This window comes from Lepisma saccharinum, chromosome 7 (genome assembly GCF_977018435.1).
Source record: "Lepisma saccharinum chromosome 7, izLepSacc3.1, whole genome shotgun sequence".
NCBI lineage: Eukaryota > Metazoa > Arthropoda > Insecta > Zygentoma > Lepismatidae > Lepisma > Lepisma saccharinum.
Genome location: NC_139235.1, coordinates 55102195 through 55129274, shown reverse-complemented (window position 1 = coordinate 55129274; position 27080 = coordinate 55102195). Strand labels below are relative to the sequence as shown.

The 27080-nt window shown below is 37.5% G+C and overlaps 2 protein-coding genes across 4 annotated transcripts in view; one reads left to right on the top strand and one right to left on the bottom strand.

The window, feature by feature from the left end:
- The window catches only part of LOC145989862 (transmembrane protein 17B-like), a 314067-nt gene that overhangs the window by 62322 nt on the left and 224665 nt on the right, over window positions 1–27080 (bottom strand). For 2 of the 3 annotated variants that reach the window (XM_083125322.1, XM_083125323.1), the window contains exon 1: window positions 3667–3771. The exons of the other annotated variant lie outside the window; for it this stretch is intronic. In XM_083125322.1, the coding sequence (XP_082981448.1) occupies window positions 3667–3766 (100 nt within the window). In that variant the 5' untranslated portion in view covers window positions 3767–3771. Of the gene's footprint in view, window positions 1–3666; window positions 3772–27080 lie in introns of those variants that run through there. 3 annotated transcript variants of the gene reach the window in all.
- The window catches only part of mRpL16 (mitochondrial ribosomal protein L16), a 73742-nt gene continuing 50784 nt past the window's right edge, over window positions 4123–27080 (top strand). The window contains exons 1-2 of the mRNA XM_083125901.1: window positions 4123–4328; window positions 17610–17672. Of these exons, the coding sequence (XP_082982027.1) occupies window positions 4262–4328; window positions 17610–17672 (130 nt within the window). The 5' untranslated portion in view covers window positions 4123–4261. The remainder of the gene's footprint in view (window positions 4329–17609; window positions 17673–27080) is intronic.

Below are 27080 nucleotides of genomic sequence, written 5' to 3'. Positions count from 1 at the left end.
ACACAAAGTCATGGCCTTCCTGCTTTCTTGGATTCTTGCCTGGGAAAGAGGCAATAAATTAAGCTGTGACAGCTACGGGACCTTCTGACGAGGGGACGGAACCCAGCTGTGCAGAGGATCCAAACACCCGCGCGAACTAGCCCTCACCATCAGCCTGGGGCAATTTGGAACAGAGGCATCTAGTGGCCAAGAGGCAAACTATGATGAATGAAATTCGGCTGAAGCAGACATATCTTTCGCCGTCGATAATACATGATATTTCTAAACACTCATTTTGGGCTGTGCAAGTGATTTTTCAAAGAAAAGCCCTCCCTAGCTTAGTCATAAAAGGATTGAGCATTACGTTAGTATGCATCATAATGGCCATTTTCGTTGGTGCTACCCACAAATCGTATAACCATTCTGTGCTTATTTACGTATTTCCTTATGTGAAATTGAAAAAAAAAAAAAAAATGGAATTTGTGCACATTTATCGAACTGAAATTGCATAAATGTGTCATGTACTCAAAGTTTCATAAAGTAAGTTCACATCTACTGCATGTTTTCCGGCAAATTATTGTCCTAAAATGTTATATTCAACAAAATGCAAAAAAAAGCCCATGTTAAATTTAAGCACTTTCCACGGCGACCTTCACCAAACTCCACCTCCCTCTTAACATTTGGTCTCAAGTCTAAAGTATCAAGTGAAAATCTGCCACTAACATGTGCCTGAAGCAAGGGAGTGATTTTACAATACCAGACACTTCCCCAATTTCGTTCATACCGGGCCGGACTCTGTGGCGGAGTGGTTAGCACATCGTGCTGCGAAGCCAAGGGTCCCGGGTTCGAATCCCGCTCGGGCTTGGTTGTTTGTGAATGTCCATTCATCAATATCATCACTCATCCCCATCTTCACAAATTAGCCAAGAGGCACAAAACGCGAAGTAAAATAAACTAAATCAATGAATCAATCGTTCATACCAGGTGGGCCATAAGTCAGTTGTCACTAGCGATCGTTAGACTTTGTTTTGCCTAGCATAGTGGAAGTCAGTTCTGAACTTGACTAGTGCATGTTACCCAATAAGAGAATGCAATATTCTTGCACTACTCAAGTTTACAACTGACTTCCACTACGCTAGGCAAAACAAAGTCTATTGATCGCTAGTGACAACTGACTTATGGACCACCCAATATTTCGCATACTAAATAATTTAGGGCTCCTGATCACGAACCTGCAGTTAAAATTTGGCGCTCACGTGTGGAACTTGCAAAATAAGCGGGTTCATGATCGCAACCAACAATGCACAATTGTTCATTATTTATAACAAGATTTTGCATTTCGAATACTTAAAGAACGAAATATATAGCCCTGATATTACTACGACCTCAAATTTTAACTATGTTTGCCTAACCTAACCTTTCCGTGCATGGTTCGTGGAGCTATCCGTGAATGGTTTGTGGGGCTATCCATGAATGGTTTGTGGGGCTACGCGTGTATGGATCGTGGGGCTACCTGTGCATGGTTAGATGGGTTTGAGGCTAATTGCGACCAGACACCGTAAAAAAAATGTCAGTTTCGTAGCACTTGAGCAACAAATTTCAACCACAGAATCGGGATGAAGTGTCCTAAATTAGTGAGTATGCGAAATATGAATGAATGCCCCATATTATTAATATTTACCCAACCGAAACTAACTAAAAAATGGCTTTTTCCAAAGCAAAACTTACGGAAAAATCGACATTACTTCCTTCCTTCAAAAGACGTCATCTTCCTCACATGATGATCCTCACCATTTACGGATAACCCCAATTCATGAATTGCCCAACGAACCATGCACGGATAGCCTCAATTGATGAATAGCCCCACGAACTATGCACGGATAGCCCCACAAACCGAAAAATCCCCATGAACCATGCACGCGTAGCCCCACAAACTGTGCACGGATAGCCCCAATTCATGAATAGCCCCACGAACGATGCACGGCAAGGTTATGCAGTTAAAATTGTCATGTTCTTGCAAAAAAATGGCGTGCTTGGAAACACTGACAGGGAGTTACGTCATCAAACGTTCGCAACATTTGGTTCACGTAGTGCAAGCAAATGAAAGCAACAGTAATTGTGCGTCGGAGAGATATTTCTGTTGAAAAATACATGATTTCCCGGTGAAATAGATTTCATGATGAAAGAAAATACTTCCACGAACTTCTAAATGCTGCAGAAACTTATTTCCGTAAGTAGTTTCTTGTGCAAAAATGAAGAAATCCATTGGGACAATACCGAAGTTTTACCGGTATACTTCGTGCAAATATTATGATGGATATTTAAAAGAATATACTTAGCATTTCTAGACTTGAAAGCGGCATTTGACTCGGTACCTAGAAAATATCTATGGGAGGCATTAGAAAGTAAGGAAGTACCTAAGGAACTTATTAAAGCAATAAGAAGTGTATATAAGGATGTAAAAGGAATAGTAAGAATAGAAGGAAACGAGTCTAAGGAATTTCAAATAGAAAAAGGAATTAAACAGGGAGATAGTCTCAGTCCTTTACTTTTCATTAATGTAATGGATGAAATAACTAAAATTTTCAAAAGAAGAACTCCATAACTAAAATTTGCAAAAGAAGAACTCCAAGAGTACAAATAGGATATTGGAATATGAGAGCAGTACAACTGCAAGTACTGCTATATGCTGATGATATAGTCTTAATTGCTAGCAGTGAAGAGAATTTACAGAGGAGCGTAATAGAATGGGGAGAAGAACTTGCGAGAAAAGGGATGAAGATTAATCTTCAGAAAAGTAAAGTTATGCAGGTGGCAAAAGGAGAAAAAGATCATGAAATAGCAATTAGATATGGAAACGAGAACTTGGAAGAAGTAGATGAATATGAATATTTAGGAACCATCATAACAAGTGATGGTAGATGTGTGATGAAGAAATCCTAAATAGGAAAAGAAAAGCAAATACAGTATATTATCAGTTCAGTAAAACAATAATGGGAAAGAAAGAAGTGGCAGTAAAGACAAAAATGCAGCTATACAAATCAGTTTTGGTCCCTACATTAACATATGGAATGGAAAGTTTACCACTTCAAGATAAACATCTGAGTAAAATTCAGGCTAGTGAAATGAAATACCTGAGAAGAGCTGTTAATAAGACTAGGAGAGATAAAGTGAGGAATGAAAGAATAAGAAGAGAAGTGGAACAGGAGTCGCTAGAGAAAATAATTGAAAAGAGACAGCTAAAGTGGTGGGGACAGATATCAGATTTTTACCAGAAATTGGAAAATAATTGCGAACCATTGACGTGTGGTTAGGGTAGGCAAACATAGTTAAAATTTGGTGACGTGGTAGTATCAGGAATATATATACAAAAAATTTCGCGAAAATCGACAGTTTCCATTCCGAAAACTAGCGCCTTATTTTGCAATTTCTAGACGTTTCCGACAACTTTTAACTTCAGATTCGTGATTAGGAGGCCTCAATTAGTGAGTATGCCAAATATGAAGAAAATCGGAGATGGGTCCGGTCTTCTTGAGTCGTTCCGAATTCTATTGATTACGAAAATATACAGTATAATACAAATGGTACTGTGGCACGGATATTAGTTTTACTTTATAATCTGCGAAATAACGAACATAAATCTTAGAATATTGGAACTCTGTAAATGTAAAATCTGCAATTATTTACCAATCTTCAAAAATCCCGACTCTGCGTACGGTTGATGATAGAGCCCTGGGAAAATTTTCTCTGAGACACTGGTAACTGTTCTCTTCCAAATTTCCGCCATTTTTGTTAATTGTACTGTTGCTAAGGTTACAAAAGCTTCTTCTTTTTCTTCTTCTAAAGCCCAGACGTTGTTCCCAAACACACAAACTTCTTTTTCTTATTCTTTTAACCCTATCAACTGTGAGTCGATTTTAGTCATCTTTCTGAGTTTTTTGCAAAATATATTTAGTTCACTATGCACTTATTTTTCACAAGGATGAAAAAAATAAAACACACATATATATATATATATATATATATATTGTTTGTTAGATCATACGCATCCATTCAATAAATTCAAACAAATAAAAGAACAAAGAACACTATACAAGAGATCGAGATGTAATCTGTGTGCCCGAGTGTGTATCAAGAATAAACATGTGTAGATCTGTGCATGTGTATAGACTGTGATATTGGATTTTAACTACAGTTGTAAAACAAAAACTCATTTCTATCATTTACTTTGCTACGTGGGATTTGTGAAAATAGCGCTGAAAGCTGTAATAAGCCATACGCCATGTCTTTGCGTGTTTTTACATCGAAATGGGGATTATATGCGTGTCAACTTCCGTGCAAAGTATCCCGTAAGTTTTTTTTTTATGATATTAACCCTAGAGGTTGGGGGAGTAATGTGTTCACTAACCCCTCATAAATTTTACGATTTTGTACAAAGGTACTAGTTTACTATCCTTCGGACAGATTTCTTCATTTCTACAGAAGAAACGGTACTACTTTACTATACCTGAGACACCTGTCAATGATTTATTTCACACTTTTTTACATTGCTAACGTACTATTCTGCATTCGGGAACTTTTATTTAGGTGAAATAATGAATTTCTAACGAAAATAATGCATATTTCTTACATTTACGAGTACTATTGCGATAGCTTACCTGTTCATCGCGCGTTGTGCCAGTGTTTTGTCGATTTGGAGTGTGCATGCAGTGTTGTATCCTTGTTCACCGAAAAATACCTAAATTTAAAAAAAAAATAAAAACACTTCACGATATTTTTTCACGAAAAAAGTTCAATTTCCGACGTAAAGAGTAATTATTAAACCATTGACGTTAGCCCCAAAACCCATCCACGTTTAGCCCCAAAAACCATTGACGTTAGCCCAAAAATTCACGATAGCCCCACGAACCATCACGGGGACGAGGTATGCCTACTAGGTTAGGTTAGGCCTGTTAGGTTCAGTTCCATTAGCACTCCCTTCATTCAATTTAGCATATACGGACAACGGCACATCATATTATAGCGAAAAGAGTGCGTGCGTTGAAACACTTACTACGGTGTTTACGTCATCAAAAATATTCGTACATTGTGCTCTCATGCAGAAAGCAATTGGCGGCAGCAACAATAGCGCGTCAGAATTAGATTTTCGTAGAAAACCACATGCATTCGCATTAAAATGGATCAAAACTACATTCCCGAACATCAACAACGCTACAGAAAATGATTTGCAAAAGTACTTTCTCCTGTAAATTTGAAGAAATCTGTCTCGGGTCTAGTAAAGTGTTACCACTTTTTCAAATAAAATAACTCATTCTTCTAAGTGCTACCGAACGCACGTAACTGGTGCGATATCGCTTCTTTTGTTTTCGAATATCATTGTTTCCAACCTTCTTCTTCGAAAAAATACCTACTATCGTGTCTGTCACGTGTTCAAATTGTACATTATGCACGGGTAGCTGACGGATAGCCCTACGAACCATTTCCCATAAGGTTAGGTTAGGCAAGCATAGTTTAAAAAAAGAAAGGTATTGGAAACACAGACATGATTTCCCGGTCAAATAGATACCACAATGAAAGAAAATACCTCGACTAACGTTCGAAACCTTAGAGAAACTCATTTCTGTAAGTAGTTTCTTCTGTAAAAATGAAGAAATGTGTCTCCGATGTATGAAACTGTTACCACGTGCGTTACTCTTCATCATTTCTGATTACGAACTTGCGACAATATGACCTGCACAGGATGCGTGGTGATATTGCATGGCGTTGAAAATCCAGTAGAATTTGTAATTCACCATGGAATTGTGAAGGAATTGGAATGTCCCAAAAAATAAATTATCTTCAATTTTTCTAATTTTAAAAATCAGTTTTAACTAGGTTTGCCTAACCTAACAGAACCTAACCTAACTTTGCCGTGCATGGTTCGTGGGGCTATTTATGAATGGTTCGTGGGGCTTGGTTTGTGGGGCTCTTCATGAATGGTTCGTGGGGCTATTCATGAATAGTTCGTTGTGCTATCCGTGAGTGGTTCGTGTGGCTATCTGTAAATGGTTTGTGGGGCTATCCGTGAATGGTTCATGGGGCTATCTATGAATGATTCGTGGGGCTATTTATGAATAGTTCGTGGGGCTATCCGTGCATGGTTCGTGTGGTTTTTGAACCTGAAAAAATATTTTTCTAATTTTAAAAAACAAATTTAACTATGTTTGCCTAACATAACCTAACCTAATCTTGCCATGCATGGTTCATGGGGCTATTAATGAATGGTTCGTGGGTTTTTCGTACCCGAATAAAAAATATTTTTCTAATTTTAAAAAACAATTTTAACTGTTTTCCTAACATAACAGAACCTAATCTAACCTTGCTGTGCATGGTACGTGGGGTTTTCGAAACTGAAAAAAATATTTTTCTAATTTTAAAAAACAATTTTAGCTATGTTTGCTTAACCTAACAGAACCTAACCTAACCTAACCTTGCCGTGCATAGTTCATGGGGCTATTTATCAATCGTTCGTGGGGCTATCCGTGCATGGTTCGTGCGTTTGCCGAAACTGGAAAGAAATACAAAATCAGTAACACGAAAGTAGGTATTTTTCTATGAACAAGGTTGCAACACTGCATAACCACTGATCATGGACAATTCTAGTCAAGATTTCTCCGCCATATCGTGTGTAACGCAAGTGAAAGCAAACAACAAAAAAAAAAATACTCGATATGTCTAATTGAGATTATTTGCATGGATAAAACGAAATGCTACCTTCAAGACTAGAATTTGACTAGAATTTGAATTTAAAATTTTGGGAGCGTCAGCACTTAGGCTATTTTGCTCCTGTCACATTATACGGGGGCCAGCCCCTTACCATTGCAAATAACAACTCTAACGTTACATAACTGAAAAATTTAAAATGTTCTGACTTCTGTTAAAAGCTGAGGCTGTACAGGGGCACTCAGCACACATAAGGACAAAAGAACAGGACAATACAAACAAAATTATACTGGTCATGGGGCCAGTTGCCAGAGCCTCGTTAGTCTTAAGTCCAGGGTGCACTAACGTGGAAGTGAGGTTGACATTTGGGTGTACTACGTGGAAGATCACCCCTTACACCCCGCCACCTTCAAGAATCCTTAGGAATGCAGAATCCGTAAGTATCAATGTGAAAAAGAAGGGAATTAGAGAAGTTTGGTGGTTACTGAAATTTTACCAATAGTTCATTTTTCGGTAACAGTTTCACTCATCGGAGACACATTTCTTCATTTTTACAGAAGAAACTACTTGCGGAAATGAGTTTCTCTAAGGTTTCCAACGTTAGTCGAGGTATTTTCTTACATCGTGGAATCTATTTGAGCGGGAAATCTTGTATTTTTCAATAGAAATATCTCACCGATGCACAATTGCCATTGCTTTCCTGTGTGAACCGGATGCTCAATACGTTGGATGACGTAACCCCCTCTCAGTGTTTCCAACCCCCCTTTTTTTAACTATGCTTGCCTAACCTAACCTAACCTTATCGGAATGGTTCGTGGGGATATCCGTGAATGGTTCGTGGGGCTATCCACCAGCTACCCGTACATGATGTACAATTTGCACACGTGACGAACACGATAGTAGGTATTTTTCGGTGAAGGTTGGAAACACTGATATTCGAAAACAAAAGAAGTGATATCATTTGCAAAGTAAGCGATATCGCATCGTTATGTGCATTTGGTAGCACTTAGAAAAATGTGTTATTTTAGTAGGAAAAGTGTTTCTTTCGTGTAAAAAGCATAATGGCACTTTGAACTATGTTCCGCAATACACGATTGGTAAATACGAACCATGCAAAACACAAAATATCCGATTTTAATGTGTCTCCGATCTATGAAACTGGTACCCATTTTTCTTTTCAAAACTGAATATTTCTTCAGCCTACCTTCAGTTTGTTTAATTCCGAATTGAGCCCAATTTCCTTTTTTTTTATATCAATTTCATCATGCTACAAATGCAATTTTTACATGGTTCAATTTACATGTACATCTATGAACATATACTGCGGAATTTTACCGATTACTTAAGGTTTTGTTCAATATATGCTTTCGTGGTTAGGTTAGGCAGGTTAGGTTTGGTTCCCTTAGCATTAAAATAAAGTATCTAAATACATTCTACTAAGGTTCCGATTTCCTTCTACATTCATTCCCACGCTTCTATGATATTTACTGTCTCTTGTCGACGGAGAATATCTTGTCAATGAGATGTGCGTAAGGTAATTTTCAAGTTGTTTTTTTCAACATAAATAACTGTTTTTCGAGTCCAAACAGTGCTCATTGCTTTAAGGAAGGTTCAAATTTCGTGTGACAATGATTTCCAAAATTCTACGATAATTAGTCTTTGTGGTAGGAGAAATCATAAAACAATCGGAACCGTTACCGTAAATGGTGTGTGGGGCTATCCGGGCATGGTTCGTGGGGTTTTGGAACCCGGGGGAAAAAAAAATCTGTAACACGAAAGTAGGAATTTTTCGGTTAAGATGGTTTGAAACTCTGCATACCCACAGATGATAGACAACGCTAATCAAGATTTGCCCGCCATATTGTGCGTAACAGAAGCGAAAAAGCAACGAACGATAAATACTCGTAATGTGAAAAATTACAATTATTTCAGTGAGTAAAGCAAAATCCCACCTTAAATAATACAGGGTGCAGAATGGGACTGATGGTTTTTAAAAGTTTGTGGTTGTAATTTGGATAGAAGTAAATAAAAAGAAAAGCAAGCATTTTGAAGATAAACTCACCACGTTTTATTGGTAGCAGTTACAACTCAGCACAGCTCAGTATAGCTCCACATGAGCTCCTTTTGTGATATGGAGGATGTCCAACCTGAATTCAATTTCTCTCCACGTATTCTGTAGCATCAGGGGCATGACAGAAGCAATCACATTCCTAATTTGTTCCTGCAGTTCTTGTAGGTTTCGTAACTTTGGGCCAGAATACAGAACGTCTTTCACATAACCCCTGAGAAAAATGTCCAGAGGACTAACATCAGGCGAGCGTGGTTACCAGGAAATTGGCCTATCCTTTTTGTGGAGCAAACAATAACAGGAAATGTGTGCCTAGATATGCTCAAAAACTTTGCAGTTCCCCAATTATGTCATTTACAACCTACAGTGATATTCCAACTAGATGGTGCCCCACCACATTAGAGCCTACAAGTGTGGGAGTATCTTGATAGAAAATTTCCTGATCATTGGATAGGCTGTGATGGGCCAATTTCCTAGCCACCACGCTCGCCTGATATGACCCCTCTGGACCTTTTTCTCTGGGGTTATGTGAAGGACATTCTGTATTCTGATCCAAAGGTACAAAACCTACAAAAACTGTAGAACCGAATTAGGAATGTGATTGCTTCTGTCACGCCTCTGATGCTACAGAATACGTGGAGAGAAATTGAATTCAGGTTGGACATCCTCCGTATCACAAAAGGAGCTATACTGAGCTGTGCTGAGATGTAACTGCTACCAATAAAACTTGGTGAATTTATCTTCAAAATGCTTGCTTTTCTTTTTATCTACTTCTATCCAAATTTAAACCACAAACTTTTAAAAACTGTCAGTCCCATTCCGGACACCCTGTATTTTGCAATGCATAATATGTAAGTACGAATGTAAAAAAAGACTAAATGGACAAGTGAAATGTGTTTTCCCTATAACAGACTGGTACCAAAGATTCTTCAAGGTGCTAATTTGCTTTTTTCACTCTGAATTTAATTTACCAGCTTATCCTATTCCGGTCCACTTACGGACAGAAATTGGTGATCAAATTGACACTTTATTGCGTCAAGGAGTAATTAGTCATACAAACTCTCCATTTAACTCTCCAATTATTCTTGTAAAGAAGAAAAGCAGTAGTTACAGGCTAGTACAGGATTACTGGGTACTTAATTCGAGGACTGTGTTCAACGCCATCAGTTTGAGTAATATTAATGAAATTCTATACATAACATGGGAGGATGCCAATACTATTCATGTGCTGATTTAAAGTCTGGATTCTTTAATATACCCCTCTGTGAGGATTCTAAGCCGTAGACTGCTTTCACTGTACCTGGTTTAGGACAGTAGCAGATGGAGGTCACCCCAATGGGACTAGTGACGTCACCAGCGGCAATGACCTGATGTATACATATGACTTGCTCTGGAATGGACAGTAACAACTTCGCCCATTACGTAGATGACTTATTCTGCTTTGACACTTTTGAAGAAATGCTGACAACTTTGGAACAAATGTTGCAATGTTTACAGCACTCCGGGCTCAAGCTTGCCCCAGAGAAGTGCAAATGGGGTTATTTCAATTTATTAGCCTTGGGCCATCGTGTGGGTTGTTTTGGATACCATTTAAGTGACAGGATTGTATCTTCTATCAAAAATTACAAGACTCACACCACCATCAAGCAAATTAGGTCCTTTTTGGGTTTAACTTCGTATGTTCGTCGGTATATAAAATCATACTCAGACATAGCTATGCCATTACAACGACTCATTGGCAAAGGCAAGAAGTTCGTCTGGAAGGAAGAGCAGCAAGCAGCTTTCGAAAATTGAAACAAGCTCTTATTACCGCTCCGGTATTGCAACCATACAATCCCCAGAAAGAGGCAAGAGTTTATACAGATGCCAGCAATCAGGTTATCGGAGGCGTGTTGCTCCAACCCAATACAATTGGTGAATTTTTACCAGTATCGCATTGCTCCCGGGCATTGACGGACGCAGAGAAACGACTGTCCACTGTCGAGCAGGAGCTACTTATATTTTATACACACCGAAATCCTTCCGATTCTATGTCCTCGGGCGACATTTCAATCTGTACACAGACAACCGAGCGATCACTTTTATGAAGACAGCTAAGCCGTTAATGCCGAAGTTGTTTCGATGGATGTCATCACTCGAAGAATACCGTTTTACGCCTATTCATTGTAAAACAACACAGAATATCGCCTACGCGATCTCAAGGGAAACTACGAATAGCCCAGAAGAGGAAGACCTGGAGTTGCCAGAGCCTCAGCTGCTGCTACTCGAAGACGACACCATAGATGTTGCGACACACCAAAGGGAAGACTCATTTTTCGGCCAGATCATTAAAATATTTGAAGGTAACAATGAAGGGGGCACCAATGACCTGCCCGACCTCTCCCTTCAATGACAAGCCTGTGATTACGTCATCAATAATGGTTTGTTGTACAGGCAACATAAAATTACTGCCGGAAGCAAGAAATTGTTGTGTATCCCAAAATCATTACGCAACACAGTGATAGAGTCCTTGCACAGTCTTCTAACAGGAGGTGCCCTCTTAGGATTCACGAAAACGTACAACAATGCCTTAAACAGTATCTACTTCTCTTACATGAAGAATTTTATTGTGTGTTTAAAGGATGCAAAACATATTAATTTGTAAAGGATTATGTTGTGTAAAGTATAATAAATATGCTTTCATCCATGCTCCTAAGTTGCTGCTGTTTTTTCAGGTGGTAAAAACAAGTGTACCCATGCAGAAATTGAAGGAAAGTGCTGAAATACTAAGGCAATCAAACCTACTCAAAATGTATAAATAGTAATGCTGTAAGTGCGTTGGGGCATCTTCCTTTGTGGCCGTGCAATCTAAGGTGCTGTACTTTGGACTCTGACTGCATAATGGCATGGGTTCGAATCTGCCTGGGTTCAGTATCTGGGTTTTAGGCCTGTGTATAGGACTGGTGGCAACCCACCATCGTGAGGAAATTGGGGAGCTACGAGTTAGTAGCGTAACCCCGTCTCGTATATCTCCTATAAGGACTGAGGGTTCAACATGCTGACCCACGTCACCCTATTACCGGTTGAAGATCTCCACACCTCTAGGTAGGATTGTGGGAGGGAGACTGACAGTCGGGAGATAGCTCAAGGCCCTTTGAGCCATGGGTTATTATAAGTGTGTTGGGGCATAACTAAAATTTGAAGTGGTAATTAATTAATATTGAGGTTTTTTCTTCTTCACTGTTTCCATTTTTGTACCTAAGTTTCGGAGACTGATTCTGTCTCTATCCTCAGGGTAATGTGCTGTTCTCTAATTACCCATTTGTTCAGTACTTGGACATGCGAAGTGTTTGGAGCAGGGGTCTATATGATAGAATATAAATGTACTGCCTAGGAGGATTAGTTTTCGGCAGCTGAGGCCACACTACCCTGTGGACGGAGACAGAGTCAGTCTCTGAAATGTAGGTACATAAAAATTTAAAGCAGTGGTTTAAAGTTGGAAAATCTCAACATGAATATAATTTGAAGAGCTCTGAACAAGCCTGACCTGCCTAATCTACTCATGTAAGCACAAAAAAAGGGAATGAAAATTTCCTGTACACAAGAAATGAAGTAGGTAGCCAGAAATCCTTTTTGGTATTCATTCATGATGGATGCGGAAAGCGCGGTTTAAGAATTACTTACGTGATTTTTTTTATTTCCACGTTGCACAATTTAATGGCTCATTCAGATTAATTTTGAAGGCTCACTGCCTTCGTTCACTAAGGGTACGTCATCTGGAGCGGAGATGGTAGTGTGTCACTGCTTTGTTAGTTCCCAGGCGGTGGTAGTTGTATTTTCTCCCATTTGGTGGTACTGTTGTGTGTTTCCTGGCTTGCGTCGTCTGCTCTGCCTTCTGTTGTCAGGTGGCATTGCTGGGTGGTGGTTGGGTGCTGGGCTGTCTGCTGTGCTGTGTTGCTCGGTGTGATGTGTTTCCTGTTCTTTGGTGGCTAGAGGAAGGGGGGGGGGGGGGGGTTTGAGTAGGTGCACTGCATCTTCTCCAATTGTGGTCTGGGATTATTTGGAGGATGGGGTGCCAAGTTGGATGTACCTGTTCATTGTCCAAGTTCGGCGCTGGTTTCTGTTGGATGATGGCATGGGTTTCTTTGGTGTTGTGGTTTGTGGAGTGGAGGTGTTGAGAGAGGCCTGATTTTTGTGTGTCCTTTTTGGCATATTTTACGTGTTCATCCGTTCTTGAACAGTGTGGATGGCTCTGGCAATGTAGCTGTTGTGGCATTGGCATGTGGCCTTGTAGACACGAGGGTTTGTAAGTTTGGGTAGCTAGTATCTCTTGAAGTTGTGTAGGGCTCTTCCGATTCAGGATACAGGTTTGTGTGTTAGTCGGATGTTGAAGGGTTTGAGGGCCTTGGATAATTTGCCTGATGTCTTGGGCTGGTATGGAAAAGTGATTCATTTTGGTTTGGTATTGTGTTTCGGGTTATCTCTGTCTCGTGGGTGTCTGAGCTAGGCTTCTGCTTTTGCACACCACATGGATAGCTGGCATTCGGTGTAACAGTTGCTTAGTCCTGTTTCAGGTTTGCATGCTATTTCATCATGGAGGTCGTCTTCTGTGCAGCTGTGTATGTTCTTGTAGATATGTATAGGATTTTGTTCATGTACAATACATCACCATTTAATCAAAAGGTCCCAGGTTCAATCACTAGTGGGGGAACATTGCACAATGATTTGGATGTCACTTAAAACTGCATCTTCAGTGTGATTAACCTATGTGAGCATAAAGTGAGCTTAAAAGAAACTTTGACATTTACAAAATGCATGTGTTCTAATGGTCTTTAAGCTTGAATTTATAATTTTATGTCTTGACGAGGACTGAGCTACTGGGCTAGCCGTGGTTTTACTTGATTTTTCAATTGTTTTGTTTTAACTGCATCGAAATATATGTCAGTGCCACCATAACAGAATCTGTTGCCTTTGATGATGTCGATGGTGCCCAGTTTATCCCATTGTGGAGCTGTATATTACCTTATAACTTAGCACACACACTAACTAACTAACTCTCTAGCCTTCTTAAACCTGAAGGTTCATGGCTGCAGCAACACAGACCTTCCATCTGTCCCTATCTTGAGCAAGATCTATATACTCTTTTCCATCCCTACCAATTTCCTTTAGATCCATCTCAACGTTGTCCCTCCATCTTCGTCTTGGCCTTCCTACAGGTCTCTTACCATCAGGTTTCCCAACAAGAATCCTGTAAACTCCTCTCTCTCCTCCCATTCGTGCCACATGGCCTGCCCACCTAAGTCTTCTTGATTTAATCATTCTAATAATATCTGGACATGAATACAAATTATGTAGTTCTAAATTATGTAACCTTCTCCACTCACCTGTCTCCTCATCCCTTTTAGGTCCAAATATTTTCCAAAGGATCTTATTTTCAAATACTCTCAATTTATGTTCCTCTTTCAATGTAAGGGACCAAGTTTCACATCCATATAATACTGCAGGCAAAATTACGGTTTTGTATATTTTAACTTTTAGTTTCTTAGATATTAAATGAGAACACAAAATTTTATGAAGAGAGAAGTAACATGCAAAACATCAAATCTTTTTGACAGTTTAATTTGGTAATCTTTCTTAATTCGTTCATCAGCAAATTTTCCTATATTAAATTTTATTACCTTTAGATTTTGTTGCTTATGATTTATCACTGAGAGTCTTTCTCTTAATTTAGCAATTACTAAATAATGGTCACTGGCACAGTCAGCACCTCTATATGTACGAACGTCAATTATACTAGTATGCCTTCTCTTATCAATGAGAATATGATCTATCTGATTATGAGTTTTACCATCTGGAGAGGACCAGGTATATTTATGGATATATTTATGTTTAAAAGTGGTACTTTTCACAATTAAATTCTTTGAGGTTGCAAAAGTAATTAATCTTATACCGTTATCACTACTTAATTCATGAAGACTTTCTTTACCAATCATGGGTTTAAATGTCTCTTCTTTGCCAATCTGTGCAGTACAGTCACCTAACAGAATTTTCATATCATACTGAGAAAATTTATCGAAGACCTGTTCTAACTCTGTATAAAAATCATCTTTAGTATTATCATCTTTATCTTCCGTTGGTGCATGTATGTTTATTGAAATAATTTTACACCACCTACCCTGTAAAACTGCATATGATATCCTATCATTAATAAATTCTACTGTTTTAAGAGCCGAGATAATTCTATTATTTATGAAAAAGCCTGTTCCAAAATTATGATTTTCAGTACCACCATAGAAAAAAAGTATAATTTTTAATTTTACAATTCCCTTCTCCTGGCCACGTAACTTCCTGGACAGCTACTACATCTAATTTATACTTAACTATCTCATTAACTGTACACTGAAATGCCCCAGGCCTGTAAAGGCTCAGAACATTCCAGGTGCCTAATTTAATATCCTTATTCCTAATGTAGATCTTATCCTTAGTCCAGGGACCTCCCAAAGTAGTCCCCGCCCGGAGATCCGAATATTTTACCTTTGGAACATCCATGGCCTCATATTGCTGTTTCTCGACATGTCTTTTTACAGTGCAGAGTTGTCAGCTCTACGCCTAACCCCCAATATGAATGGAGGACCGCACCTGTCGTTGGTCAGTGGATCCCTCGGATCTAGCTGGGAGGATCACATTGTAGTCAACCAACTTCTGCTGATTGTGGGATGCTCATAGAGCTGTAACAGGACAGCTCTGTAAATCCCAACAGAGCAAAATGTTGAGCATTTCACTCTGTTGGTTGACTAACTGCAGTTATCAAGTCACTGGGTGATGAGGTCGTCACATCCCTACACCTGAAATTTACACACACACACACACATCAACAATATTTACTGTGTAGAAATTTTGGCAAAGAATTGCAGGCTCGATGAGAACTTGAAAGCTGGCCACTGGTCTGACATGCTGTGGTACTGCTCTACCAACCAAGCTACTGAGGTTCATCTGATACACTGAAAACAAAGGTGTCTGTGGTGTATTCAAGGATTATAGCAATGCTATTTATAGCTCTTGTGAAAAATATTGTATCAAATTCATTCACAGCATAATTGCTGTTAGTTCTGTTCTGAAAGTGAAAGGGGTTGGTATCCCTCCAGCTAGGAAATGTTATGCAAAGCACCCCCACACCTGTCTTGTCTTGTGTTAAATGAATAGAGCATTTCTACTTTACTTCCCCATCCAGCATCCAAGGTGGACTGCTTAGCATTGAATGCATGCTATGATGCCAGGGGCCCTGGATATGAATCCTGGCCTAGACCTGGGTGTTCTGTGTGTGTGTCCCTTCATCAAATTTATCATATTAGTCAAAAGTGGCAGGACCTCCCAGATGGTGCAGTGGTAGCTTCGTCGCCTTGTAATCAAGGGGGCCCAGGTTCAATACCCGGTGGAGGCACATAGTGGTTCGGATTCCACTTTAAACTGTAGGTTCAGTCTCGATTAGCTTTACTGTGCATAAAGTGGACTTACAAAACACCAACTGAAACTCGGTCAGAAGTGGCAAAAAAGCGACATTAAATAACAAAAATCAAATGAATTCCGCTATTCCCAAGACTCAAGCAAACATCCTCACGCCTAATAATTTCCACTTCCAGAACTGGACTACATGGAGAATCTCAAAGATTTAAGTTGTGTAAGGATATGTTAACCCTAGCTTACCATAGGGGGGTGGGTGCTGCAAGCCCACCATCTCTAGCTTTTAGATTTTTCAGCTGTGAAAATGTTTACATAAATTTGAAAATAAATTACAATGTTCCCTAGGGCATTCCCAGTATTTCTGTATGTTTGTTCATAAAGACATAAATGTAACGTACGTATATAGGAAGCAATGTTCACGTGGTGGACATATCAGGCACTGGATGAGTGTTATTGAAGACACTCGTTCCAGTGACAGTGCACAATAGTTGGTAAATATGGTAACTTTTATTATTATCGTAATTAATAGATAATTGCACCTACATAAACAAAATAGCATTGATGAAAAATTAATATTTTTTGTGAGTTTTAGTGAATGGTAAAATTTTTCCGTGACACTCTTGCAATAATTACTTATTATTTTTTATCACTCATGGTAATTTTCGTAATTATTATAACTAAACACACAGCCATGAAATTAGGTGCTTGGCAGAACTATGCGCTGTTACCATGTCGAAGCACAACCCCGTGTGTTTGGAGGTTTCAGAGAATGAAATATATCGTTGTAGGTTAATGTAATCCATGTGATACAAACTGAATGTATTTGTTCGAAAGATCAGTGATGACACCCAAGTGCCCCGGAGAGAGGACTGTCTGATGTTTGAACTAGGCAATGCAGCCCGGTTGACATTGCCACACAGTGCGTGGAAACCAGTGACTTTTGTTCATCCTCTCATGTGTGTTGTAGGGCACGGGCAAGCTAGTATTAAGCATTACTGCATGGGTGTCAGCCAGTAACATATCTGTCTATTACTTGATCAACAAAATTGCTAATAATATAAATAATATGTTACTGATTTGACATATGTATAAATAGCCTGTACTTTAGTGCAAAGTTTAGTTATTTGTAGTCATAATTTGTATAGCTGCACTGTTTTTCTAAAGTAAATACACAAATATGCAAAGACTTATTAAAATAATTTGGTTACATGTATTCATTAAGGAGGTAAAAGAACCATGCAGGGTTTTCTTGGAACATTTTGGAGTGATGTTACCAGTACGAGCAAAGATTCATGTTTGTCCATCCCTACTATAGTAACTTATTTTTTAACATCGTATAAATTACAATTACTATTGAAATTATAAATGTATCAAAACTTGACTATTGTAGTTTTAATTTAATAATTTCAATTATTTTCAGGAAGTGCTACAAGACAGACCATAGCAGGGCTAAAATCATTTGCTCCTCCACCAAAATATGAAAGTAAGTAGGTTTACAGCAAAGACATGATAAGTCTTTATCTGGATTTTATTTTGATATGATTCTGGACTAGAGTACCAATACATCTGTGCTCGATTTTTGATATCTCATTATCAAGACCAAATGTTTTCCTTTTTATGTACCAAGGTGGTTTGATTTATATCACTGTATAGAAAAAAATGTATAGAATAACCTACATAAGGAATTTATAGATATCGGAATCACTTCTGGTGAAAGTACATTAATCTCATAATCATTGAATGATGCTTATTATGCTCTAAGAAAGATAAATAATATAAACAAAATTTATATGTACTGATGAAATTAAGATCATATGAAAGGAAATGTAATATGTAAACTGTAAGTACATTGATTTGAAGTTCAATAATTTTTATGGGCAAAAATAGGAAATATTTGTGTAGAATAATGTACAAAATACTAATCATGTTAAACCGTAAGTAGTGTCATCATTAAGCTGTAAATAAACATGGCAGCTGCTATTTTGCAAACTATCATTAGAAAAAGTCTTCAAAATTCGGTTACTACAAATATTATGAAAAATATTTTTATGTTACAATGGTGTAGTAGTTTTTCTTGAAACAGTTGGGCTGAAAAGTTCGTAGGCTGACTCATAGATGGCGTTACTAGAATTAAATCCATGTAATTTTTACTTAGTACTAACCTTCAAAAGATACGTGTATAAATTTCACAGCTGCCGGATAATTAGTTCGTGAGATATAGCATTGTGAGGGAAGCAGCTTTTGTTATTGTGAAAAAATGGATAAAAAAGAATTTCGTGTGTTAATAAAGCATTGCTTTTTGGCGAAAAAAAATACTGTTGAAGCCAAGGCTTGGCTTGATAAACATTATTCGGACTCTGCACCAGGAAAATCAACCGTTGAGAAGTGGTTTGCTAAATTTAAACGAGGCGAAATGAGCATCGAAGACGATGCACGCAGTGGACGCCCCAAAGAGGCTGTTACCGACGAAAACATAAAAAAAGTCCACAAAATAATTTTAAATGATCGTAAAGTGAAGTTGATCGAGATAGCTGAGACTTTAAAAATATCAAAGGAACGTGTTGGACATGTTGTGCATGAATATTTGAACATGCGAAAGCTGTGTGCAAAATGGGTGCCACGCGTGCTCACAATCGATCAAAAGCAACAACGTTTTGATGATTCGGAGCCATGTTTAGCGATATTCAACCGTAATAAACACGAATTTTTCCGTCGATATATTACAATGGATGAAACATGGCTCCATAACTACACTCCAGAGTCCAATCGACAGTCAGCCGAGTGGACTGCACGTGATGAACCGAATCCAAAGCGTGGAAAGACGCAACAGTTGGCTGGCAAGGTTATAGCATGCACCGTGTCAGAAATCAATGAAAACGATGGCAAAATTATATGAATTAGACTACGAATTGCTTCCCCATCCACCATATTCTCCAGATCTGGCCCCCAGTGACTTTTCCTGTTTGCAGACCTTAAAAGAATGCTCGCTGGAAATAAATTTAGCACTGATGAAGAGGTAATCGCCGAAACTGAGGCCTATTTTGAGGCTAAAGAGAAATCGTACTATAAAAATGGCATCGAAAAATTGTATGACCGCTATAATCGTTGTATCGCCCTCGAAGGCAACTATATTGAATAATAAAATCGAATTTTGTCAAAAAAATATTTTTTACTATGTTAGCCTACGAACTTTTCAGCCCAACTGTTATGTACGCATTGCTTGCATTATAGAATTATTTTCCTGTAGTTTACGGTTATTACAAGCATAACATATATAGTTAAGTTGCTATATTACAACAATGTAACATTGACAACATCCGTTATATAACAGATTCTTTTGTTTAAAAAAATTACTAACCATTGTTATAACTGTATCTTTAGTCAAAATGAAAATAAATGTATGATGAAAGGAGCGTGTGTTCTCCTGAAACGTCACAAAGAAAAACTTTTTTCTTATGCTTGTAATAACCATAAACTACAGGAAAATAATTGTGTAGTACATCCAGAAAATTTTATTTTCACTGGAAGTAGAGTTACTGAAATTATTATAATTCAGAAAAGTTTAAAAGTTTTAGACTTATCTTAGTACACTTTGATATGTGTGCCATTAGTAGCTCTGGTGATGTCTGGACAATATACAGTCTCCTGCCACGTCTTCTGAATCGTGTCCAGAGTTACAGTTGCAATTGCTGCAGCTACCCTCTCTTATAGGTGCTGCATATTCCTTATCTTCTCAGCGTACACAATGTTTTTAACGTATCTTCACAGAAAAAGTCTAGTGGTGGTAGGTCTAGGCTTCAAGATGGCCAGGGAATTGGTCCACCCCTTCCAACCATGGCATTTGATTTGGGAACCTTTCATTTAAGACATCACAAACAATGCATCTAAAATGAGGAGGAGCTCCATCCTGCATGAAAGTAACTCTATTCCCCTTTTGTTGTTCCCAGTCTTCAAGTTGTGGAAACACATACTGTTGAAGCATGTCAAGGTACACATGCCCGGTAATGGTATTTTCATTGAAGAAGAAGGGACCAACAACGCGATCATACAGCAGTCCCACACCAGACGTTCACCTTAGGTGACCCGCGAATGTACTCATGAATCTCCCTTGGTGGCTGTGAACCCCAAATGTGAGAGTTATGTCGATTAACACACCCATTCACATGAAATGTTGCTTAGTCACTAAAACAAACGCGCTGTAGGAAAGTTGCATCATCATAGATGCTGTTGAGCATAAATGCAGCAAATCCCACACATTTTTGTTTGTCGTTTGGTTTAGGTTCATGCAGCAGCTGAATTTTGTAAGCGCGGAGCTTTAGGCGTTTGTGCAGAACATTTTGAATGGTAGTTTTTGGAATCCCTAATGCTAAACTTCTACGAGCAATTGATTTATTTGGGCTTCTAATGCAGGATTGCCTTATGATTGATTGATTGATTTGTCGTTTTAAGTGCACTTTATGCACAGTAAGCCTAATCGGGACTGAACCTACAGTTTAAAGTGGGATCCGAACCACTATCTGCCTCCACCGGGTCTCGAATCCTTGATTACAAGGCGATGTCGAGGATTGCCTTATGCATTCCATATCTTCCTCCAATGTTCTTGGTTGGCCAGAAGATTATCTTTTCTCAACACTACCAGTTTCTCTGAACTGTTTCAGCCACTGATTCAAAGCTTTGTCATCTGGGGGGGGGGGGGTTCTTGTAGATGCAAATATTGCCACTTACGTTGCACTGCGACAACCAATTTCGGTTCGGCATACCACAACACAAACTCAGCCTTCTGTGGAACGGTCCACATACTGTCAGGTGCCAACTCACACTAAAGCGGAGTGAACAGAGTAGTTGTGCAGCCCCACTCCCGCTCCAGCGCATGCACAGTTTTAAGCCTCATGGTCACACAAGGTCACACGATACTTTAAACTTTTCTGAACGTATTAAGATGCCACACGTGTATATCCATTAAATACTTCCTTTAAAATAAGTTTAAAATCCAGGCAATCATTCTCGATAACCCTGTATAAAAAGAATCATCAAAAATGATTTTGTTAACGCAAAATATCTTACAAACAAAAGCATTTTCTAAATGTTTCAAATAAAAGTTAATTGACTTTAGTTAGGGTTCACCCGGGTGGGCCCAGCCCAGTTTTCCACACTTTTTTCGTCAGAAAAACCCACCAAAAACCCCTGTCAAAAAGTTTTTTCTTTCTTTTCTTCAGAAAATGTTGTAAATTATTGCCTCAAGTGCTTGTGAGGTTCTACGATAGTCATTTTTTTTTGGGGGGAGGGAACTTGAAAGAAATAGCTTAGCAGAGTTGCTATATGTCCAATTCAAATGTCGGGTCTACAAAAGAGTAACAAGTGCAGACGATTGTGCCTCCTTACAACGCGACATAAATAGGTTGAGTGTGTGATGTTCATATAACAAACTTTCCCTAAATGTTAAAAAATGCTTCTCTGTTACATACACCAAGCAAAAGACTCCTATAGATTATCAGTATAAAATAAATAATGTTAACCTTAAGAAAGCGGAAAAGGCAAGAGATCTAGGAATACTTTTTGATTCTAAATTAACATTCACCTATCATCTGGACAAAGTAATAAGCGAAGCATACAAGCTTGTTGGATTTATTATTCGCACGAGCAGGGGCTTCAGAAGTACACAAACCCAAAAAATATTGTATTATTCTCTAGTGCGTACAAAACTCGAATTTGGCTCTGTCATATGGAACACAGAAGTTCAAAAACATACCTCAAATTTAGAACGTGTACAGTCAAAATTATTACGATACATGAAATTCAAACTGGAAGGTGAATTCCCAAGGTTCGAATCATATACTAACTTAATAGAGCAATTCCATATGGACAGACTTGACCACAGAAGGACAGCCCGAGACCTTATGCTACTTTAGAAAATTTTTAACGGCAAACTTCGATCTCCTCTGTGGCTTTCACGATTCAAAATACGCATTCCAAACATAAAAATGCGACTCAAGCATGCAACCTTTTATGTGAGCAAAGCACGAACAAATATCATGAAAAGGTCACCTATTTGGAGAATGAGTGCGGTCTACAATGCTATGGAGAAAGAGAATAAAAGCATCGATTTGTTCACAATGTCATATTCACAATTCAAGAAAACAGTTATGAATACATTGGCTAGAAAAATAGATGGAAATACGTTATGAAACTCCACAGTATTGTTATTCTATGTATTGTATAAGAAATTGTTGAGTTCAATGTAATAAATAAATAAATATTAAAAGTAATGGATGTAGTACTAGTCATAGTGGGTTTTTTCAGGCTATTTTCCTCAAATAGTGCTAGAATGGAATTTTAACAGAAATAAAAAGAATATGTATACTAGAAACAAAAAAGGAAAGTATCAGACATTTTTAGATAAAACTTTTGCATTGATTGATGCGGCATACTTGAACAAAGCTTATAATTTTGAATTGTGGTAGCACTTTGGTTATCAGGCACTTCCTTTTGTGGGAGAAACCATAGTGGCACATCATTATAATTTCACCTGTGACGATCAATTGATACAATAAATTTTTGCATGATTAAGCATTACAAGGAAGAATTGAGAACATTTTATTGAAATTACGTCAATTGTGGCATAATTATATGGGAACACTTAAATATTTTTTCTCATTTCTCATCATAATGGGTTGCTTGCCTATGCAAGATAAATGTTATTTATGTCTTTTTTTAGGAGCTCTATACCCATAAAAGTCATGCACCTTCATGACCTACCTGAATTTTAGTTCTTTTCATACTTTTTCAGGATGTAGAGTACTCAAGTAAATACAGTGTATGTGTATACTTTCATATTTTGATCATTTTTGACATTTTCAAACTTTTGAATAGACTATACTTTGACCTTAGTGCATGAAACTTACAGGAGCAGTATGTACTTGTACTATGATTTGACAATAAAATTATCAGAATATGATGCATGATTTTGGAGGAGCATGGTTTAGGGTGTATGGGCAAAGAGCGATAAGTCAGGTTAGGGTGGATGGGCAGAGAGCGATAAGTCATCTATTTAGTGGCCATGATAACTGTTGTAAATTTAGAATTATTTAGGTAAAATTATTTCTGCAGCTAGAAAACGTATGAGCAAAATAGGACATGTTTCAAGATGGTGGATGAAAAGTTGATTTTCCCCATGTTGCAGGCTCTATGCTATGCCCTACATTTTCGGAGGAAAAGTGATTAAACTGAGAATTTTAGAGATTCCATTGATCCACAATTTTGCAGTAAAATTTTTAAAATTATGTTTCATAGTTTAGGAGAGTAGTGGTGGTAAAATCACAAACCTTGTATTTATGATAAAGATTTTGCGTTGCAATTTTTATAGCACCTGAAGGACTGGTCTCTCATTATACTATTTGAAAAAAATTAGTCATCATGTTTAAAGATAGTAGACGACAGACTGGTTTAACATGTCTTTTGAGAGCATTAAATTATGCTCATATTTGACAAGGTTACATTTTCCTAGATTAAGAAACACAAGTCTCAGCAATGTTATGGCATCACCTGAGCTTGAAGCTAGTGTATAGTAGTATGATTCAGGCCAAATTTAGCGGACTCGGTACTGTTGAACGTGAAAGGATAAGATATATTGATGTTGTGAAGTAAAAGTATCATTTGCAGCCCAGAAGTCAGCTTTCTGTTAAGAGAGACAGGGGGAGGGGATAAGTTAGCTATTGTCTTTTCTTCATTTGAACACACAAATTTCAAAGAAAGTAAGTTGTAATCTATGAAAATTCACAGGTAGATGCGGGGTTTGTGTAATTATTAATATAATCATAGTCCCAACCAGTCATTTATTTATTTTTTATTATTTTTTTTTTTGGAAAAATCTTACTGTACACAGGGGACCCAATTTGTTTCTTGAGGGTGCATGCCTGACGATTTTGTTACACCACTGCGTCAAATATTTGGTACTACAATAAGATTTCAGACGTATAAAACAAAATGAGATCCAAAGTTATCATCCGAGTCCTGAAATTCAAACTTAAATGGTACAATTAATGTGCAACAAAGTCAAAATTGCTATGTTAAATAAAAGTCAAAATAGTTTTACCAAAGATTTCACACGTATGGCGCAAATAACTAACGATTTAAGATTTGTTGATAATGAAACCGATTGTATTGAAGATATTTTGGCACCTTAAGTAGGGTTGTGTTTTAGTGCACCCCCTTCCTTCCCTCGCTCTACCAAGCACAGACATTTTATGTGCATCTTTCGATATTATCCTCTTATGCAATGGTTTGTGAAATTTACATCTTGCAAATTTTTAAATGAGAAAATAAAGAAAAGCTGATTAAAAATAATATAGGTTATATTTAAAGATTTGTAGTTTGCATTTCTGATTTTAAAAAAAAGTTTAGTATATTTAGGGATATTTCAGTTATTTTTTAGTGCCTGAAGAACATCTTTAAGAAGGTACTAATTGGTTAAAGATAATTCCAGCAGTGCGTTACAAGACTATACATCTGCCAAGTGTAAATTTCTCTACCATTTTATTAAATATGGATTTCGTCAGTAATTTATTATTATTATTATTTAAATATGATAATCTGTATGTAAATATTGGGGAGGGGGAGAGTAACAACAATATTTTTTTTCACGTATAATGTATATACTAGTTGAGGAATTTTCGGGCGTAGAGAGTGTCTGCCCCCCCTCCCAAGTTCACACCTATGCCCGAAGTTTTTGAATAGATTTACATTGAGATTTCAAATTTAAAGAACGCATTGGAGCCTTACATTCTAATCTCGCCCAGGGCCTCGCGATACGTCACTGTATGTTATGTCACTGTGTTACTTGTTAATGTGTTCATCATAACTACTCAAAATTGTGTTATGCTCACAAACGACGATGTATCCAAGTATATATATACACACGCACACATGTGCATTTCTCTTGTTTGATTGATTTGGTATATTTTACTTCTCTTTTCTGTCACATTTGGCTAATCACGAAGATGAGAATGAGTGACGATATGATGAAATTGATGAAGGGACATACAAAGAATACCCATGCCTAGGCCGATATTCGAATCCATGACCTCTTGCATCATAGGCATTTCTCTTGTTAAAATAAAATGTTGTTTGTCCTCGCCTATAATAAGGTGCCAGTATAGAGTACTGTTGTTGACTGCCAGAAAGAAAAGTGCTGGTTATAACATATTTTGCACCCCCTTCCCTCCCGGTAGTCTGATCGTTGGATACACGAAAGTATGTGTTTCTTCAGGGAATGCAACCCTGGAAACTGATCACAAAGCAACAGCATTAGCTATTACACCCTCCTGGATGAGTAAAATGGAACTGTTGGACAATATTTTACAACAAATGTTAAATAGTTTTTGATTCAGTCAACTATATCCTGTCCCATCTATCTGTGGAGCAAAACTGCACATAATGTTAGAGAAGGGGAGGAAATTGAGTAGGCAGAGCGAAGCAGTATGCACTCCTGCGAAAGCTGGTAAAAGTAGTTGCTTTCCCCCCTTCCCATCCCTTTCCACGCAATCCAGTTTCCTCTCTCGTGTTCACTGGTGGAGCAGTTTCGCGTCACTACTTGCGCAAAGACTTGTTTTCGTTCACCTGCTCCAGATATAGATGGGACAGGGTATAAAGCAATACAAATTGAATGTGAACTATACATTACTACCAGGGGAAAATGTATTTCATTTTTAAAATACTTATTTTTAAACATAACCTGAAAAACCCAGTAAAACCCAGTTTTGTCCATGTTTTATTGGGTTTTAACTGAAAAAAATGAAAAGCCCACCTGGCTTGGGTTTTTTTCGAAAAAAAAACTGGCAAAATGCCAACCCTGACTTTAGTGGGTAATGAAAATGCCATTATGTATGTTTTAGTAGGCAGCTTATTTGAAGGTCACTCAATTTTTTTTTAAATGGAACCTTTTTTTAAAAAAAAAAAATATTTCATTTCTCTTACAAAAATAAACAAGTTATGTATATCAGAAACAAAAAAATGTATATTTACATATATTTATTTGTTTTAATCAGATTGTTCAAATATTTTACAGGGCCGTTTGCCAGAAAAAGCATTTCTATAAAAAATGATACATCTGTGTGTGCAGTGCCAAACAAATATGCAAACACAATTTTAATTTGTTTTTTTTTAAATTATGTTTGTGTGTATTAAGGGGTAATTCCACGGTCTCTTACGTTACATTCAGAGAAGATAAAATTATTTGAAATGTGATTTCAAATTAATTTACTACTTTTACCACAGTATAAAAATTTCCTTAGCTTATTTAAAATTATAATTCAACTTTCTCACTCAAATGTGATCAGTATTATTCATTGATCAAATGAATGAAAAAAAATAAAACGGTCACTTACGTTGCACAAAATGTGACAGTAATATGTGAAAAGTAAACTTGCAATTTTATTCCTGTTCTGTTTTTATGATTTGAAAAATCTAACTTTGTGTCAACTTAGATATAGTGCCTTGGAACTTAAACCATTTTGAGGTAATAAAGTACTCATGTGTAAAGAGAGAAAAAAATAAAATAATAGTCACTTACGTTACAGTAAATGGTCACTTAAGTTATCAGTCCGAATTAGAAAGAGGGTATTAGTCTGTGAGTAATAAAAAAATTCAAACATAAGTGATCGTGGAATTACCCCAGGGTAATTCTATACAAAAAGGGACAAAATAAAAAAAATCATTAATATCATTATGTATTCAAATGAAAAAAACATTACCTGATAAAGAAATTCTCTTGGAAACCAGCTGTCACTTTAGAGGGAACTTTTCATAACTGCCATCTGGAAAGTAGGGAATGCTGGGGAATTTTACACTGTTGCCAAACAACTGTAGAAAGTATACTATTTACCCATACAGATAA